This window comes from Megalops cyprinoides, chromosome 23 (genome assembly GCF_013368585.1).
Source record: "Megalops cyprinoides isolate fMegCyp1 chromosome 23, fMegCyp1.pri, whole genome shotgun sequence".
Taxonomy (NCBI): Eukaryota; Metazoa; Chordata; class Actinopteri; order Elopiformes; family Megalopidae; genus Megalops; species Megalops cyprinoides.
Window position 1 is genome coordinate 16,663,324 of NC_050605.1, and position 15,787 is coordinate 16,679,110.

Genomic DNA, 15,787 nt, shown 5'->3' on the forward strand with positions numbered 1-15,787 from the left:
CTGTACAGAGAATTGAAACTTTACATGGAAGTTTGTGGGTACTTCTCTATGCCACAGTCTGCAGTGTCTGCATGAGCACTTTAAGAACATGGGAGTGGTAGCGTTTCCACCAAGGGCTTGTACTCGTTGTACGCTCAGAACAGCTTTGAATGGTTGGGTTGTGTCGAAATGTGTTCTCTCTGCAAAATATGCAAAGTAATTGATGTTATGGACTGAACTGTGAGAAAAAAAGACAAAGAATAGAGAAGTTATTTCACTCTGTGGTGGAGTGCTGAAATCTTCTGGACAGGGTTACTCACCTCTGGTCCAGAAAATGCTGTCTGCACACCACTGACACTCTCATAGCTGTCCAGACCCCCATCTCTCTGCCCAGGGGCTCTTGTGTGCCCAGACCCCCATGTTAACAGCTTTGAGCTGTCCAGCCTCTCAAAGTCTTACCACAATGTCCCACACACTTCAAAAGCTTGCAATCGAAGTTTCGCAACATAATCTTACACATCTGAGCTGGGATTCCCACAGATCCACATGAGTTATTACATGACATTGTTGTCATTTAGCAGACGCTCTTATCCAGATTGACTTACGTGGGTTACAGTTTTTATTCAGTCATACAGCTGGAAATTTACTGAGGCAGTTCTAGGTTAAGTACCTCGCCCAAGGGTACAACAACAGTGCTCTAGCTGAGAATTGCACTAGCAACTTTGCAGTTACAAGTCCTTTTCCTCAACACTACCCCGCACTTCTGCCATAGTGCCACAATACTGACTACTACCCACATGGAGCATTTGATACTGATTCTACAGTGTAGCCACCCACTAGCCTGCCCTGCTGACCGCTTCTATCACGACACCTCCCTCTGGCAAAAGGTCACGCCCTTAATTTTTGGTTTTGTTGTTGTTTTTTGCTTTGGGTTTTCTTAAGAGCCCGTGTGTGTTATTTTCATTTCATTTCTGCTTACTTTACCTTTGTACTGTAATTTTATGCCAAAATAAATTATGCCAGGAAATTTCATTTATAGAATGACTGTATACACTCAGCATTTAGGAGCAGGCTTGACCTCTGATGTCTGCTTTTGTTCATGATTACATATTATAATAGGTACAAAGGTATTATATTCCGAAAAACAAAAAAAATATAAAAATGGATAGCACCTAGTAAGAAAGTGGATAAATCTGCTATGAAAACACTAGGTGATAACACTGTTAACACACTTTTATCTTAGATGGTTAGTGTACTCTGCTGAGATGGCTGGAAGAATTGAAACTGAAACAATTACAAGGACCAGGCATGCAGACTACTTCACAAATGAGGTATTAGAAGAAGCTAATCTCAAAATAAAACATCTTAAATGGTTGTTTTAAAAATAAAACAACCATTTAATAACCATTTTATGTCATCGAAATATAGCAAAAACACCATGGTTTATGCTTATATTGAAGATAGCTATTCAAGTGGGACCCCTGCTGATCTGACCCCAAGTGGTAGAGTTTTGTATTGCCTGCATCCTGTTCAGGGTTCATTACTGCCAGGCTGAGGGCATTCTGGGATACAGGAGTCTGATTGGTGGGTGGAGATCTTCTCAGTATGTTTCACCCCCCATGCAAGTAAACATAATGGGGAAAATCTGAGAATGAGAGGAATTAATTAAAATATAACTGGACATGTAATTAAATTGGTGCTGTACGCCTGCCATTCCAAATGGTTTAAGAGAGCTTTTTCTCTTTCCCCATTGGCAGAACCTCAGTGTATATGTCCCATCTGTTGAGACTCTTGGGTTCACCCCAAGCGGAGAATAAGGAAGACCAGTGTTAACATGTGAAGGCACAATTCCAAAGCCTGTCCTTGTTTACATCAACAATGCTGACAATCTCCTTTCTCCGGATGAATCCCCCTCGAACGGGATCTGAAGGGGGGGGGGGGGGGGGGTGTAAATCGCAGGCCCAGAACATGGCTGTAAAAAAATAAATAAATAAATAAAGAGAACACCGCCGCTGAGAAAGAGGGTCTTTGTTCCCTAACGAGTTAATGTCCACATGCTTCGGTTTAACAGGGGCGCTGGCTCCTCATTTGCATGAGGGTCCACAGCGGGGTGATTTACAAGCGCGGTTCGCTCCGTGCTAACGAGGAGCAGCTGACCCCGCTGGCTGCGCCGCCTGAGAGCGGGGGAGAGGGGAGGAAAGAGCAGAGCGAGAGGCGCTACGGAGGTCCCGGCATTATCGCTTTAATCACACGTACCCGCACCGCGCGCTCGGATATGAGAACAACCTTTATACCTCATGTGGACGTGTGAGAAGGCATTAAAGTGATGGATAGTATATTACCTGTTAACAGGGCAGAGTTTGGCTCCTGGTGTTTTTATGTGGCATGTGTCAGATGCGCACAGGCCCTGTACTGCACATCCAAATGATTTTTATTTGCTTAGCCGATGCGGGGTGTCTTCCATACAGCAGCTTTCGTTTGACATATAATCCGTTATTATAGCTGTGTATTTATCAAAGTAATTCAGGTTAAGTGCTTTGTGCGGGGGTAGAGTAGCAGTGTGTTCCTGGGGAATTTACGAGAACATTTGAAGCCTATCAATATCCCAGTTGCCATGCAGACATAATTTCGGATATTAAACTTGAATTTGTTTAACTTGGAAAGCTGAGGTCGAAGTGATTTTCGAAAAATTGTGCGCATTTAAAGCGGGTTCGACTTTATCTTTAGAAGGTTACCCACATAAAACCAGGCCTGGAGGAACTTCTGAATGGGCGATTTGAAATGACTCGAGTGTTTATTTTTCCTGTGTACACTGTGGTTATTTTCTCTCGGACTGTGCGCTGCCGGCTTTGAACCTCAGAATTAATAGCCTGCTGATTGTGTGCTAATGTGGTAATGTTCCTTTTGCTGGTCTCAGATTGTTTAGATGAAAGGGGAATAGCCCATTTCAGGGTGCAGTGACTATGTGTTTAGTCTGAACTGAGCTTGCACTTCATATACATGTATGTATCCACATTCCACTTCCTTGAGTCAGGGTAGTTCAGGGACCCCATGTGTTTTTTTTTTTTGGTTTATAGTTTTCAGAATATTTGTGTGTCTTTTCTTTAAGAGAGTACGTTAGTGCTCACGGTGCACATTTGCACAGCACGAAAGAACGGCCATTACCAGGTAAAGGAGATACTGTTATCATATTGGTGATACATGTCTGTAAAAACAGATGTATTTATTATAATACCTCGAAGCATGCATGTGAAAGTTTGTTCCTGAGTGACTCCTGGCCTGGGTTGTGTAAACCAGCAGTGGGGGAATTTTTCTTGGGTATGGGTGTAGTCCTGGTTATCAGAGCTCTGGGGACGTTTCAATTAGCTAGCCCAAACGAGGCAGACATTATGCAAAATCACAGCTGCAATCAGAAGTTGTTATCAAAATTATTAATTAACACCTGGCACGTGCAAATGGAAATAACGCTAAAGACTTCAGCAGCCCACCTGTGGCTGCAGGTTGTGTTGCTGATTGCAGGCAGGGTTTGGAGCAGACATGGCAGCGAGTAGACGTCTCATGCTGTAACACTGGGCGTTCAGTAGTTAAGGGGTTAATGCAACCGCATTACATTGAAAACCTGATACCCACGAACAGCAAGTCAGTGGGTATCAGGTTTTATTGCAGGATTAATGTTGCTGTGCTCTTGGGAGCACACAGGGGTATTTTATGTGTATGTGAGGAGCTTTGAAAATCTGAGCTCTTTTTTGGGCTGTGTTTGAACATGAGCGCCTGGTTGACTGTCTATTCTTAATTTCAGGATGTGGGTTTTTTTTTTTTACCTTTTATGGCTCTGCTAGTCTTTTAGCTTATATAATGTTGAAACGGCCTCTTCAGCTCTGTTGATCTCAGTGCTAAACAGTCTGAGGATGGTCCATCTGTCACAAGATAGCTATGATCCAGTGCTGTTGATTTAGCGTTGCAGCGGTTAAGATGGTCCTCTCAAGTCCAGTAATTAGGAAGTGGGTTTCACAGCCTCAGGAGACACCTGAATTAATGTAACTGACTGATTGAACTTCTGTATGTCTGGATAGTAAAATTGTACATCATTAACAGCAGCGTAACAGTTCCTGTCTCTTGCGTTCCACGTCTGTGTAGAGTACTGGTTTGTTCGTCTCTCACTCAGATTCAAATCCCAATTCAAATTGTGCTCCGTTGGCGTGACTTCATGATGTACATGTAAAGTGTTGCCAAAGTAGGTTTGCAAATGTGACATATGTGACACAATGATGTCTTCCCCCGCCTCTCCATACTATTTTCTCTCATTCTCAAATTCTGATTCGACGTGTAAAGTGTAACACACAGTGAGGCAATGCCATGAGTTCCACATTATAGCCAAAGAGGGTTTGCAAATGTGAAATATACCTGTGTGACGCAACGTGGTAATTTCTCTCTCTCTCTCTCTCTCTCTCTCTCTCTCTCTCTCTTTCTGCTGCAGCTCTCAGCAGCAGTCCCAGCAGCCCCGGTGAGTGTGTCGCCCCCAATGAGAGGAATCGGGGGAGTGTAAATGGAAGAGGAAGGGCCAGCAGGCCCCCACTGCATCCCAAACCACCAGGTACAGAGGAGAACCGCTCCCCTACTTGGCCAATACTAACATCTCTCCAAAAAACAGTGTAGCATCCTGGCAAAGAGCAGGGCTTGTAACTAAAAGGTTTCTGGTTTGATTCCCTATTGGGGCACTGCTGCTGTACCCTTGGCCAAGGTACTTAACCCAGAGCTTCCTCAGTAAATATCCATCTGTATAAGTGGATAACATGTAAAAACTGTAACCTATGTAAGTCACTCTGGATAAGAGCATCTGCTAAATGCCAATAATTTAATGTAATGTAAAAACTACATATACTTTCATAGGGGGAAATATCTGCATTTATATTAGAAGTAACAATAGTAATATTATCAGAAAATAAATCCTGGAAATCCTTGGGGACAAACAGGGGTTATGTAGTAAAGACATGGTAAAACTGTTGTGACTGCCTCTGTTAAGAATGAAAAGCAGCGTTACAGTCAGGCAGTGGGAGCACAAAGTGTTCCCTGCTACCATCAGCAGTTTGGTAGTAGTAGATATTCAGATTTCCTGACTGAGAAAGAATCGCGAGAGAGATTACTTCATTCCGTGTTCCCTCCCAGATCAGCCAAGGAATTCCGGTCACTGTTCAAATTCTCGAGGAGTTACATAGTGGGTGTGAACAGTTTATCTTGGTGCTGTAGTCAATGAGCCATCATAATGTTGTAATCTCGCAGCAGGTCAGAGAGATGTTCCTCCGTCTGTGCTTTAATCTGACAGTGATTCTGCCCCGTTGACTCATAATGCCATGCTTGGCGGGAGAGAGTGACCACACGCTCGCAGAAGCTCATCGAAGCTGGGCTAATTTTGCACTGTGCACATGCGACTCTGTAACTTCCTGGATTTGGCCATGACTCAGAGCAGGCAGCACAAAGGAGTGTGCGGCGAAAACTGCAGTAAAACGGATTATCCGTGTTGGGACAGGCGGGCGGGGAAGTGGTGCTCGACGCAGTCTCACCCCGGGTGATGAGTCACTTTTTTTGCTGTGTCTGCAGTGACATGATGTTGAAGTAAATAGGTCTCAGGACCATGTAGAAGGAGCAGGGGAGAGGTTTCTGCTCTTTAAGCCCTGTGACTCACTCAGTACCTAAGATGGCGTAATAGTATGCAGTAAGCCTTTACAGTTTTCACTGTCTATGCTCTGGAGAGTAGAAAAACCAGATAGTAGATATATTCTGATTCAGTTCTGTGTATCTGACACTTTTACCCATAGAACCAGTGAGTTGGCACTGACCAGTGCTACGAGTCGCCATCATGCCCTTTGGTGACCAAGTGCTGATTGAAGCCTCTGCTGCCACCGTGTGTTCGTTTGGAGTATAGCAGATCTCATGAGATCTTGAAGATTGTTTTGTTCAGTTCAGCAGAGCCTTTAACTGCAGGAAGGTGTCATTTCAAAGTACCTCTTTCCTCCCTTTCCTCAGTGCCTCCAAAGCCGCCGCACCTCCAGAGCACAGTGAGGGAGCCGGGGACGTCCCTGGGCCAGCGAGGACCCCTCACAGCCAGGATGGAGGACGGAGGAGGAGGGGGAGTGACAGGGCGGGGCCGCGAAAAGCCCTCGAAGGTGTCCGACCTCATCAGCCGCTTCGAGGAGAACAGGTACTGAGAGAGTGGGAGTGAGGAGAGCCGTACAAAGTCACTGGTTACAGACACAGCCCTGACAGAGTAGGAGAGCACAAGTACATAGCTTGAGGTTCGGGACCGTGAGAACAGGGACTGAGTTAGATGTTGGAGACGGACAACAAGTGTGCTGGAAGCTGGTGATGGAAAGAACTGGTAGAGATCTGGAAGGACAGAGCTGGAACCAGCTTCAGTTGCAGAGCGTGTGCTGGGCTTACAACAGTGTTTCTTGCATATGCTTTCTTTTAGCCCTATTTTGGGATCACCAGTAAGACTTAGATTATATTATTAGCTTTGTTCTTCTCACCATGACAACCGCTGCTCTTGGGTAGGACTGCTGGGGCGTGGCAGATGCCATGCTCTGATACACTTTCACGCTAACCGCGGCTATTTTTCACACCGCAAGTCGCAAACTGAACTGAGCTAAGCGCTATTGGGAGGGTGTGCGCAGCTTCACTGACGCCATCCAAATCAACCTGCAAGTGCCTGATCAGTCACAGGGTTCCCGAGAGAAGCAGAGCTCACAGTCCCTGCTGACATACCCACCCCTGTCCCTGACAGAACAAAGCCAATTTCTGCTCTCTGATACTGTGGGCTCCTGGTCATCATCGGCTGGTGATGGGTCATAGAGCTCAGCATACCCTCAAAGTAAACACCTTTACTACTGAACTACCCAGAAGCCTCTGCTACCACACGCTTCTAATGTAAAAAAGAGGTTTTTACATGCCATACATGTCAACAGGTGTAACCTGTTGCAGCACATGGACTTCTGCCCTTCTTTGTGGTACTTGTGCGATAGTTTATTCAGACCAGATATTGGCATTACGTTACATTTAGTCATTTGGCAGAAGCTTTTATCCATAGCGAGTTATAAAAATGAGTTTAGTAGGGTTAGACAATTAGCTGCGCAGATACTAAAACTTTAGTGCTTCCATTGAAATGCAGTGCCTCTGGGGAAACATTGCCACATTGAAATTAAGTGCTGTCAAAGGGCATGCAACCTTAAATTATTACCATACAATGTTAGGCTTAAACCACACATCATCACAGCAAATGTGTCCTCACTGCGTGTTCACAACAGAGCTCATGCCATTGCAAAAGCTTAAGGTACCACCGGGCTTTTGTCTTTTACATTTACATCACAGTCATGATCTAAAGTTTCCTGCCCTTTTTTGCATACAGTGAGCATATGAAGCAGGAAGAGCTTTGCAGCGAGAATGACCTATAGCTAGGCAGTCAGCTGACTAGCTAGCGTGGTGTGTAGTTATACAAACATGCATTCCATAGCTTACGAAGGACCTCTGCCTACTCTTCTGTCTTCTGGCCAGTTCATTTTCTGTTTGTGCAACTGGTGTTAAGTCAGATCGCAAAGTTTGACCAACTGTACCAGGCCGACTTGTGCAACCAGTCCCCGGATGTTAGAGACATGGAATGTGCTGAGACGGTTTGAGACAGTGGGAGAGATACAGAGGAAGAATGGATTCTACTTTTCCAAATATTAAAAAATAAAATTGAAACGGTGGCAAAATGGTACAGCTCCTCCTCATAAAACAATACAGTAGTTCCAAGCGCCTTTCGTACTCTCGAGAAAGGACTCCTTTCCTGACAACTGTAAAGTGATAGTTACATAAGGATAAGTTGTATGTAGGATGCATTGTTGCCTGTTGCGGAAGGATTTGATGCAAAGCAATGAAAGGGTTTCTTAAGCAGGCTTGTGTACGCGCATGTTGTAATCGGTGTTACTTCTGTTAAACACATAAAGCGGAAAGGACATCTTTTGCAACATCTAAGAGACAGAAACGCATTTGAAAAGTAGAAGTGCAGCCTCATTTAGTCTCATTTGTCTGCTAGTTTGTAATACAGACATTCTGTATTATTGGAGGAGTGACAGGATTAACAGGGATGAGGGGCGATTTATGCAGAGTGAACACAGTACTCATGGTCGGTGATGTGAACCGCAGTGAGAGGCTTATTTTTTTGAACTACCGGCCAACTGTCAGTGTTGACAGCTAGGCAAATGTTGCAAGGTCTTCCCAATTCATTCAAGCTGAAAACTGTCCTCGGGGGGTTAACAGGAATTTTATTGCGACACGCGGAACAGTTGTTCGTTCATCATGTGTTATGTCACGCTTGGCACGGTAAAACCGAAAGCTTCAGCCATTCGGCGTCTGCCTCTGGGCCCCATTTCACATCTCAGCTCATCTCGCTGTTTCCTCTGTATGAGCAGCGGTTGAGTTGTATCTTTTGCCACATTTTAAATGAGGAAATGTCAGCGGGGTCTGAAATAACCGGTTGTCCAGAGCATGGTCAGCATTCAGTGTGCGGCGCTGGTGCGCACGCAGCTCTTCTGATCTCAGAGAAAATCAAAAACAACGGCTTCCTTGTGTGAGCCCCCTCCAGCTCCAAAGAGCATTACCTCGCTGTGCTCTCCTGAAGCTTCTCCACGCTCCCTGCTGAACAGAGGCCCAATTAACACACTCTGGCCCGCAAGTCAATAGAAGAGGCCGATGCCAATGAGTTGCATTTTTAATGGAGGTGTGTTTTTTTAATGGATAGCTGTTGTTTGCTGTCAGCTACAATGACAGGGTTACAGAGGCACAAAAGGGCTGAACTTTTAGTTTGTTTGTTTTGGGTTGGGTTTGGTTGGGTATTCCATAAACCGTACTTAGGAATTAATTACTTGCAGGTTTGTTTTACCCCACAGTTAATTTGCATGTCAGTGTAATTCGATTAGGTGGCTGTGCAAATGAAGAAACTGTATGGTGAAGGAAAAGGCTAAGTCTGCTTCACAGACGCTGTCTCTGTCAGAGATTTGAGGGCAAAATCACATTCAGAATCTGCAGTGCTGCACTGTGGGATACTGGATTACTGTGTTACAGAGGGGGTGGACTGACTGTGGGGCTATCCCAGGAGTAGTTAATGTAGTTGTGTTGTGCCTTAGGGATTAAGGAACTGAGCTTGTCACCAAGTTGCAGGTGTGATTCATAGATGAGACAGCACCATTCTGTTAATCAAGGTGGTTACCCTTGTTTCAGGAGTTTTCTCACTGAATGTGTAAAATTCTGTCATTTGAAGGGCATATGATAAGCAAACAGCTTTAGAAGCTGTTTATGAGGGCTCTATAATTTGTATGGTGACTAAGTGATCCAGGATGAAAACATCCGCTATTTAAAGCGAGTAAACACTAGTCGTGCGCACACCGGCCTCCCCGTCTATAAATACACTCTTCCTGTTTGTCCAGACTGAGGCTGTGCGTGCCCAGGTTAAGCTGCTGCTCCTGAGTGCCTATGCTTTATTCATTAGGTGGGCAGGTGTCTGCATCCTGAGCTTCTCACACACCTTATACATTAGCATAGTACCCAGGTTGACTCACTGAAGCAGTTCATTTTGTGTGCCTTGATTAAGGCAGTACTGGTAATGCACTCCTATGGGGAGTTGAACTTGGAGGCTTAAGCCCACATGGCTGCTTCCTCCCAGGACCCATACAGTCAGCAGGGAAAGCAGGTGACGAGGGATCGGATCCTGGAGTGATTGGGGGGGGGTTTGGGGTGGGAAACAGCTGGAGCCCTGCTTAGGTGTCTGTGTGCACAACGTGTGTGCATGTGTGTGTCTGTGTGTGTCTGTGTGTGTCTGTGTGTGTCTGTGTGTGTGAGTGTGTGTGTGTGTGCGTCAACACCCCCCACCACTTTTGATCTGACCCGGCTCTCCTATGTTGTGCTGTGTGTCTCTGCTCCATTTGCTCAGCTGGTTATTCCTCACGCAACACCATTAATCTCCCACTTTAACTGAGCCGCGATCAGGGCCAGAGGAGAGCTGCCAACTATTGTGTGTTTATTATTATTATTGTTGTTAATTATTGTTGTTAAGGTCCTGGTATTTATAGGATTTTTTTCTGTCTTGAGAGATTTTTTTTCTTGGAACTGATGAAGAGGAGGGGGAAGTATTTGGAGTGTCTGTGTATGATGCGTGTGCATCTGTCTGGGCTTTTTGTGGGAGTGTGTGTGTTCCTGCATACATGCATGAGTGAGGTACTGAGTGTGTGTGTGTGTGTGTGTGTGTGTGTGTGTGTTGATGCATGCATGCATGAGTGAGGTACTGAGTGTGTGTGTGTGTGTGTGTTGATGCATGCATGCATGAGTGAGGTACTGTGTGTGTGTGCTTGTGTGTGCGTGTGTGTGTGCCCCTCTCTCAGAAGTAGGGCAGTAGGGAATCTCCAGGGACCCACTGCAGTGGCTGCTCTACCTCCCTATTCTTCCCCCTCTTTTTCTCAGCTCCTCCCTTCTTCCTCCTCCCCTCTCTCCCCCCCCTCTCCTCCTCTGCCCCACGCGCTTGCGTTTCCTTCACAGAACGGCCTCGCGCAGGAGGAAGTTAGTGCTGTCGCTGCAGCTTTATTTAGAACGGGTGCACGTATGCTAGCACTGCGCTGGCTCTCTCTCTCTGTCACAGTCCCCTGGCTGGCTCCGCTGACTGTCGTTACTCTTTCTGTCCTCGTCCCGCAGCCACAGCGAGGCGAAAAGGGACGGCTCCCCGCTGAAGCAGGCCGGACGTTCGCCCAGCTACAGCCCGGCGCACCGCGGCCTCCAGAAAGCGCAGGACCCCAAGCAGGAACACAAGGACGCCGGGTCCCCCCCCAGCCCCCCCTCGCAGGATGCTCACAAGCACGCCGCCAACGGGGTGCTAGCCCAGATGGACAGGGGCGCGAGGGAGCCCTCTCTCAGCGGACCGGGCTCCCCGGCGCTCAGGACGGACACTGCCCTGGTGAACGGAGAGGGGAGGGACACGAGCACAGAGCCCAGGATAAATAGCCCCCGAGCGGACACAGACAGGACTGACCGGGGGGTGCCGAGAGAGAGCGAGGAGGAGCGCAGCCCACAGGAAGCGGCTCAAAATGAGAGGAGGAAGGAGGGGAGCATGGAGCAGAAGGTAGGAGGGTTTTTGGGGGGGTGAGGGGGTAGAGGGGTTCGGGGTCACACAGGGAGGGGGGGGCGGTGGGCAGACAGGAAGCAGAGAGAGGTTACCCCGACGTGCCTTTGAATCACGGTCAACCTTCACACTTGGCATGACGTCTCTGCTGCTCAGACATCGCGAAGGCACCTTTCCCATTCAGTCAGAGAGAGGGGGTCTGGGAGAGCTATGTGCTGTCTCATCTCTTGGCTGCAAACATCAGACCTCTTTAAATAGAACCCAAAAAAATGCAAGTCATCTCGGCACTCTGCCGGGTCAGCATTGTTCACACTTGGGTTGGTTTGTTTCCATCACAAGCCCCTCGCTGATAAACTCGCTCTCAAACTGCTTTCGTTTGAGGGTTAGACTCAAAAGAGAGTGAGTGGACTGCAGTGAGAGTTGGACTCCACACCACAGCAGCCCCAGAGCAGAGTTGTCTTCAGCAATCTAATGTCACGATGTCAGATACTGATTATTTATAGGTGTTTTTTTAACAGTGGCTTGATATCGATCACTCACTGATGACCTGTTGATTCAGCGCAGTTGGTATAAAGTCAACTTCTAATGTGACCAGCGCAGTTATGTAGAGTCCACTGATGGTATCTTCACTCCCTGGGGTCAGATAGGCACACATCACAACCTCTGAAGCCTGAGAGCATTCATTGGCTGCTCTGGTTTTTTTCTGTCATCGGAAGCGTTTCATATGATAAAGGAATGTTGTGACGAGTTTCTCAGAACAACGCATGTGATAAAGAGGAAATAGTTTGCATGTGTTTTTTTTTTTTTATGTACAAAACACAAAATTCAGACCAATGGTTTGCCGTTTACATTTGCGTGCACCATACTGTAACGTTTTGTTCTGCTGAGAAGGAGCTCAAAAGATTAGCTTGAAAGCCTCACTTGCATGGTTGTTAAGGAGACAGGGAAAGTAATTATAAAAACAGATTTCTGTTCAGTCACAGACTAATAACAGCCTTCCTTTTCATTACAAAACATTTGTCTGTTCCCAGGAAGTCACCTGTTCAATTCTGATTTCTGGGAATGCACATTGGAAAAAAAAAAAAAAATCACTCACCAACCTCACTCACCAGCTCTTGCACAATGCATCTGAGAAAAAAATTGTAGGAATGTAGTGAAAGAACTTTAGTTTAATCTTTAGTAAACTGTGATGTGGAGTTGGTCCGTATTGTTCATGTGTGGAGAATGGAGCTCCACATGCTGTTGGCAGCCTTTTGATTGTGGATTGCAGGGCTTTTGTCAGTTGGGAGCTAGCGATTGGGCTTTTGGCTGTTCCAGCCTTGCCCTCACCTCATCTCCCCATGGATGTGTGCCATCAGCAGTTTTGAAATGTACGAAAATGTATCCCTAGGTGAAGGTGATGTGCTTCGATGAGAGCGCTTTTTTCACCTGTGCTATGTGAAGAGGTTGGGGATGTGTGGCTGGCTCTGCCGTGATGCCGTCCGTAGTGGGAAAAGGGAAACGCGTCCAGGTTGTGGCGGGTTTCACAGTACAGCACAATGGTGCGCATTGTCTGCCTCCTGCAGGAAACACCATAGCAGGTCGATACTGCCACACTGCGCGTGTGTGTTTGTGTGTGTGTGTGTGTGTGTGTGTGCATGTGCCCCCCCCCCCTCCTCCTGACAGGAACAGGAACCTGGCTGGGATTGTTAGGCAGGAGAGGGGTGTTGGGGGCGGGGGGGGGGGGGGGGGGTGGGCTGCTGTGACCAGTAATGAGACTGAGAATGTGACCTTCAGGTATTGTGTTAGACTTCCGCCACAGCCAAGCTGGATGTCTCATTGTCAGCATCAATTATATATGCATTAGACATGGAAACTGTCTCCATACCACCTTCTGTTTGCAGTGTACAGTCAGCACTGTCCAGTTCTGTGGCTGTATTTTTATAGTATGACAGCTGACTGCAGTTTATTCAAGACCGTTACCGTGACCAAAGCATGCTTCATAACATTTATTTAGCCTCCCCCAAAACTGTGTCATCTCCTAAATAAGTTATCAGACTTACGGTGTGGTCTCTAGTTTGATTACAAAGTACAGCCTAGTATAGCCAATTTTTTTGTCATTTTAAGGAAAGCAACGAACAGAAGCTGTATAAGATTGCCAACGAACTCCTGCAGACAGAGAAGGCCTACGTTGCACGGCTTCACCTTCTGGATAAGGTCAGTGTGATGCCATCAAAGGAGGAGGAGTCATCTCAGGGACATTAACAGAGCTACCATCTATTAGCTGGGAAGAGAATTTTATCAGCCATTAATGTTTTCTGCAACAATGTTAGTATTAGTTAAGTTTGCTTATGTTTCAGTATATAGTCCTATTATTCTCAGCACCTGTTTTAAAATTAACATTCCGTAGCATTGATAATGTGACTGACTTTACACTTGTGTGTGTGTCTCTGTCTGTTGTTTTGTCTGTCTGTCTGGTGGTCTGTCTGTCTCTGCGTGTGTGTGTGCGCTTGTGTGGGTGTGCGTGTCTGCATGTGTGTGCGTGTCCGCGTGTGTGCATGTGCACGTGTGTTTACGCTTGTGTGCGTGTGTGCATGCACATGTGTGCGTGCGTGTGCGCTTGTGTGCATGTGTGTGTGCGCTTGTGTGCATGTGTTTGCGTTTGTGTGCGTGTGCGCATGTGTGTGCGTGTGTGCGCGTGTACGTGCGTGTGTGTGTGCATGTGTTTGCGTTTGTGTGCGTGTACGTGCGTGTGTGTGTGTGTGTGTGTGTGTGTGCGCGTGCGTGTGTGCGCGTGCGTGTGTGTGTGTGTGTGTGTGTGTGTGTGCGCGTGCGTGTGTGTGTGTGTGTGTGTGTGTGTGTGTGCGTGCGTGTACGTGCGTGTGTGCACGTGCGCGTGTGCTGTCCCGGGGGGGCAGGTGTTCTGTGCCAAGTTGATGGAGGAGGCAGGGAAGGGCACGTTCCCTGTGGAGGTGGTGAAGAACATCTTCTCCAACATCTCGTCCATCCACGCCTTCCACAGCCAGTTCCTGCTGCCGGACCTGGAGAAGCGTATGGGCGAGTGGTGAGCACGTCCCCGCCAGCAGCACCACATCACACTCCTGCAGTATCGGGCGTTCTAACTGCGGACGCGATATGAACACTTTGCATACTCTGTGAAAGAATAATTTCACATTAGTTTAGCACCTAACTCAGCATCTTGCTGACCTCTTGTAAGACTTCTCGATAACTACTCTTAGCATAGTGATGCACTTATTTGGAAGTCGCTCTGGGTAAGAGCGTCTGCTAAATGACCTAATGTAATGTTATGTAATATAATTATTGTCATTTAGCAGATGCTCTTATCCATAGCGACTTACACGGGTTTCACATGTTTTTTACATGTTAGCCATTTATATAGCTGGATATTTACTGGAGGCAATTGTGGGTTAAGTACCTGGGTACAGCAGCAGTGCCCCAACAAGGAATCAAACCAGCAACCTTTCAGTTACAAGCCCTGCTCCTCACCACTGTGCTACACTGCCGCCCTGCTACATGTACCTAGCTTAATACAAATGTGCAATCTCTAAATTTTTAGGGATTTTGTAAATTGTATATATTGTTTTACAAGTTGGGCCTCCAGCATATAAAGCTTAGCTGTAATGTAATGTATGTAATCACAGTGGTTACACTGGTACGGTGGATGAACAAATGTTGTGTCACAACACACACAGGGCCTCTATGCCTCGTATCGGGGACATTCTGCAGAAGCTCACCCCCTTCCTGAAGATGTACGCGGAGTACGTGAAAAACTTTGACAACGCCATGGAGCTGCTGAAGCAGTGGACGGACCGCTCACCCCCATTTAAGGCCATTATCCAGGACATCCAGGTGTGTATATGCGTGTGTGTGTGTGTGTGTGTGTGTGTGTGTGTGTGTGTGTGTGTGTGCGTGCATGCATGCTTTCTGTCCTCACTAACACCACCTTGCACAAACCGCCCTCACCTTGTCTGGTGGCTTGGCTGTCTGAGAACCCCCCACCAGTCAAAACACGTAGTGCTTGCTAAGAGTCACATGCAGGGGTCACAGCTGTGTTGGAATGCTGTTAAGCGTTGTATAATCTGCACAAGCGCCACGAGGAAGCTGTTTAAAATAAATGCCTTCACTGTTCATTCGAGGGGCCAGTAACACTGGGCCAACTGGATCTGACACTAAGCGGTGTGGGTAGATTTACGTGGGGAGGCAGTGGTATGGCACGTATTTGATGGTGAACAGACATTAAAACGTTGGCAAACCAGAGTGTCCTTAGGTTGAAGTGATTCATGTGAGCAGTCCAGTCTAACCGCTGTGACGCTCTGTCCCGATTGAACATTCATGAACACGTGGACAAAAACATACCGTACAGCAGCCTCTGTATTCATACTTTATTATGTATAGAAAATCCACTAATTGATTTATAAACAAGGACATTTCTTAATTTCACATAGAAAACTGAACTGGAAAGTATTTGTATTTGTATATAATTAGCTGATTAAAATGGTCCTGTTTGTGACTCAGGTCTCCTCAGTCTAAAGTGAACAGACAATACCTATTCATAGAGTCTATATTTGTTGTGAGTGGGGGTGCTAGCTAAATCATGATTGGTTTAGATATGAATAGATGAGACACAATCCTTCTGCTACGGCTGTGTTTTTGCAGTCTGACCAA

At 46.6% G+C, this 15,787-nt stretch overlaps 1 protein-coding gene across 1 annotated transcript in view; it reads left to right on the forward strand.

Moving 5' to 3' along the window:
* fgd4a (FYVE, RhoGEF and PH domain containing 4a) overlaps window positions 1-15,787 on the forward strand; it is a 54,604-nt gene that overhangs the window by 32,545 nt on the left and 6,272 nt on the right. The window contains exons 3-8 of the mRNA XM_036518011.1: window positions 4,457-4,573; window positions 6,004-6,178; window positions 10,699-11,122; window positions 13,229-13,318; window positions 14,020-14,165; window positions 14,815-14,971. Of these exons, the coding sequence (XP_036373904.1) occupies window positions 4,457-4,573; window positions 6,004-6,178; window positions 10,699-11,122; window positions 13,229-13,318; window positions 14,020-14,165; window positions 14,815-14,971 (1,109 nt within the window). The remainder of the gene's footprint in view (window positions 1-4,456; window positions 4,574-6,003; window positions 6,179-10,698; window positions 11,123-13,228; window positions 13,319-14,019; window positions 14,166-14,814; window positions 14,972-15,787) is intronic.